Source organism: Eptatretus burgeri, chromosome 7 (assembly GCF_056783735.1).
Source record: "Eptatretus burgeri isolate ZD-2024b chromosome 7, Ebu_testis_v1, whole genome shotgun sequence".
NCBI classification, from domain to species: domain Eukaryota; kingdom Metazoa; phylum Chordata; class Myxini; order Myxiniformes; family Myxinidae; genus Eptatretus; species Eptatretus burgeri.
Genome location: NC_140967.1, coordinates 45,124,676 through 45,127,175, shown reverse-complemented (window position 1 = coordinate 45,127,175; position 2,500 = coordinate 45,124,676). Strand labels below are relative to the sequence as shown.

At 40.7% G+C, this 2,500-nt stretch overlaps 1 protein-coding gene across 3 annotated transcripts in view; it reads left to right on the top strand.

Moving 5' to 3' along the window:
* Positions 1 to 2,500, top strand: part of SERPINH1 (serpin family H member 1) — a 32,057-nt gene that overhangs the window by 7,291 nt on the left and 22,266 nt on the right. For 2 of the 3 annotated variants that reach the window (XM_085888277.1, XM_085888278.1), the window contains exons 2-3: positions 1,299 to 1,462; positions 1,900 to 2,097. In XM_085888277.1, coding sequence (XP_085744403.1) covers positions 1,299 to 1,462; positions 1,900 to 2,097 — 362 coding nt within the window. Of the gene's footprint in view, positions 1 to 1,270; positions 1,463 to 1,899; positions 2,098 to 2,500 lie in introns of all 3 variants that reach the window. The other variant, XM_085888276.1, reaches the window with a different exon arrangement.

Sequence of the window (2,500 nt, the reverse complement as noted above, 5' to 3'; positions counted from 1 at the left end):
CAAAAAAATAAATCGTTCTGTCTACGATTATTTATTATGTCCGATCATGGGCCATGTGTCCGATCAAGTTGAAATTGAAAACGTATGTTCCCCATCACTACTAGATCATAATTGTGAAGTTTTACATCGATTGATTAAGTGATTCAAGAAAAAACTTTAAAAAAAAAGATTTTCACTCAATCCAGTATGGCTGTCAGACCATGTGACATCAATTATTCGTGAATACCTTGGTATTCCCAAGGTTTGGGGAACATTTGTATGAAGCTTCCCCTCGATCTGTCCAGCCGTTCTGGAAAAGATTTTCATAGGTTTTTAGGTAACTCCAATATGGCTGCCATACCATTTGACCGTTGACATCATATGTGTGAACCTTTTGATCCTCATGGACCGGTGGGTCATACATGTAAAGTTTTGCCTCTACCTGTCCAGCCTCTTCAGAGAAGATTTTTGAATGTTTAAAAAAAACAAAACAATATGGCTGCCGAATCACGTGACCGATGACGTCATCAATATTTTTTTTGTGTGGACCATTTTATCCCAAGATGACCCTCAAAATTGTTCATACTGATCGGATGTAGCATTCTGCATATGCAATTAAGACGTCACATTGAAGGCACCTATGACGTCATTAAAAAAAATCGCACTCATTCCCCATGAGGAATACTTGCCATTTGCCAAGTTTCAATTTTTTCCATGATACGGTTTCAGAGATAGAGGTCCAAAGTTTTTTTTTTTTTCCCCATTTTTCAAACATGGCTGCCACCCGAATTGACCTATGACATCATAATTATAAATAAAACATTCTACACGATTAGTCGCTCCTATAGTAAAAATTTTGTCACGATCCGACAAGTGGTTGTGGAGGAAAAGACAAAAGTTCTGTGCCACCAAACAAACAGAAGAACAAACAAACAAATGGACCCAAATCCCTCCTTCGGGGAGTAGTAATAAAACACATGATGTATGTGCAAGCTCCGTTGTGAACATTGGAAAGCACAACAATGTAAAACAGTCATCCACCTCTCCATCATTTGTTTATCTTTGAGGGTGATGGAAGTAATGAAGGATCTTGTTGGTAGAAAGTTGTTACGACCGTAAACAAGGATCACCATACTTGGTTACATGGCACAGTGAGAGTAGTTCGCCTCGTACTCTGTCGCTAACCTTACCTATCGTGCTTCCTCACATCTGTCATTCTTTCCACTGCTCCATTTAATTTTTTTCTCTCAACTTCTGCTACGATGGACATTGCCTTCTCTTCGGTGATGAGATTTCTCCCTGGTTTCCTACATTCCCAGCCATGGCACCTTCCTTGTTGCTCTGGCTCGCTGTGGGTCACTGCGCTATGGCCGCAAGAGGCCCGGCAGGCGACGTTGGACAGGACTCTGACTCGGTGCCACTGGCAAATATTGGCCTCCCGTTTGGCCTCGACATGTATCGAGCTGTGGCATCGGCACAGCAGGTGAGCATCTAAAAAAAATTAACATCAGTTCAATGCTCATTTGGTTATTCGTTTTTTACTCGACCTCCCATTCGACACAAAGTGGGTATCATTTATTGCATGTTATTGTCCGATATGCCCTGTGGCATTGCTAGTGCTTTTTTTTTTTACCAAATTAATTGTAATACAATCAACTTACTCTTGCTTATGGTGAAGTACATTTTGAAATGTTTCCACACTAATTTATTCCTTAAAATGCAGCTTGGGTTTTCTATGCCTCTCCCCCCCCCCCTCCAACCACTGTACCCTCTCTCTTTGCAATGTGACTGGCTCTCATAATTTATCTTAATTCTCCCACCTTTCAGTTTTTCTTCCTGTTCCTGTCCTTTCATCCTTTTCTTATCCAATTCCTCTTTTGTGTGTTCAAAACTTGCATTCCATGCCTTCCTCACCCCCAGGGAGAAAACATTCTCCTGTCCCCACTTGCTATTGCAGTGTCAGTGGCCTCTGTGGTTCTCGGCGCTAAATCTGGAACTGCCGAGGAGTTACGGACTTTGCTCCATGCGCAAAAGTTGTCTGAAGATGCACTTCATTCGGCTTTGTCCACTACTCTCAAAGATGTCAACAATGTCACGGAAAGAAATCACACACTTAAGGTCCTCTTAGATACTTTGAGATGTTTTTCAGTTACATCAGCTGCAGATTTTAACACTAGTTTGAAAACTTAATGACATTTTGAGGATGTTTTCATAGTTTTCTTTGTTTTAACAATTAGTACCCCACACACGCAAAGTGAAAAGCAGAGTTAAGCAATTGGTTCATGTCCGTCCATCTGTCTGGCCATCCTATCAGTTTATAATCGAGGACCAGCTTATTCAAATTGAATGTTATATTTTGAACACGAATTGGAACATGAAAAGGAATACAAGTTTGCCGTTTTAACGTATTTTGGCTTTGAATTCATCTCGATCGCACATGCATAGAGAGGAGTGAGATTATATTTTCACTCTGTCTTCCTACCTGGTAGCCCAACAAACTTGAAAATCATCCAAAACAGGA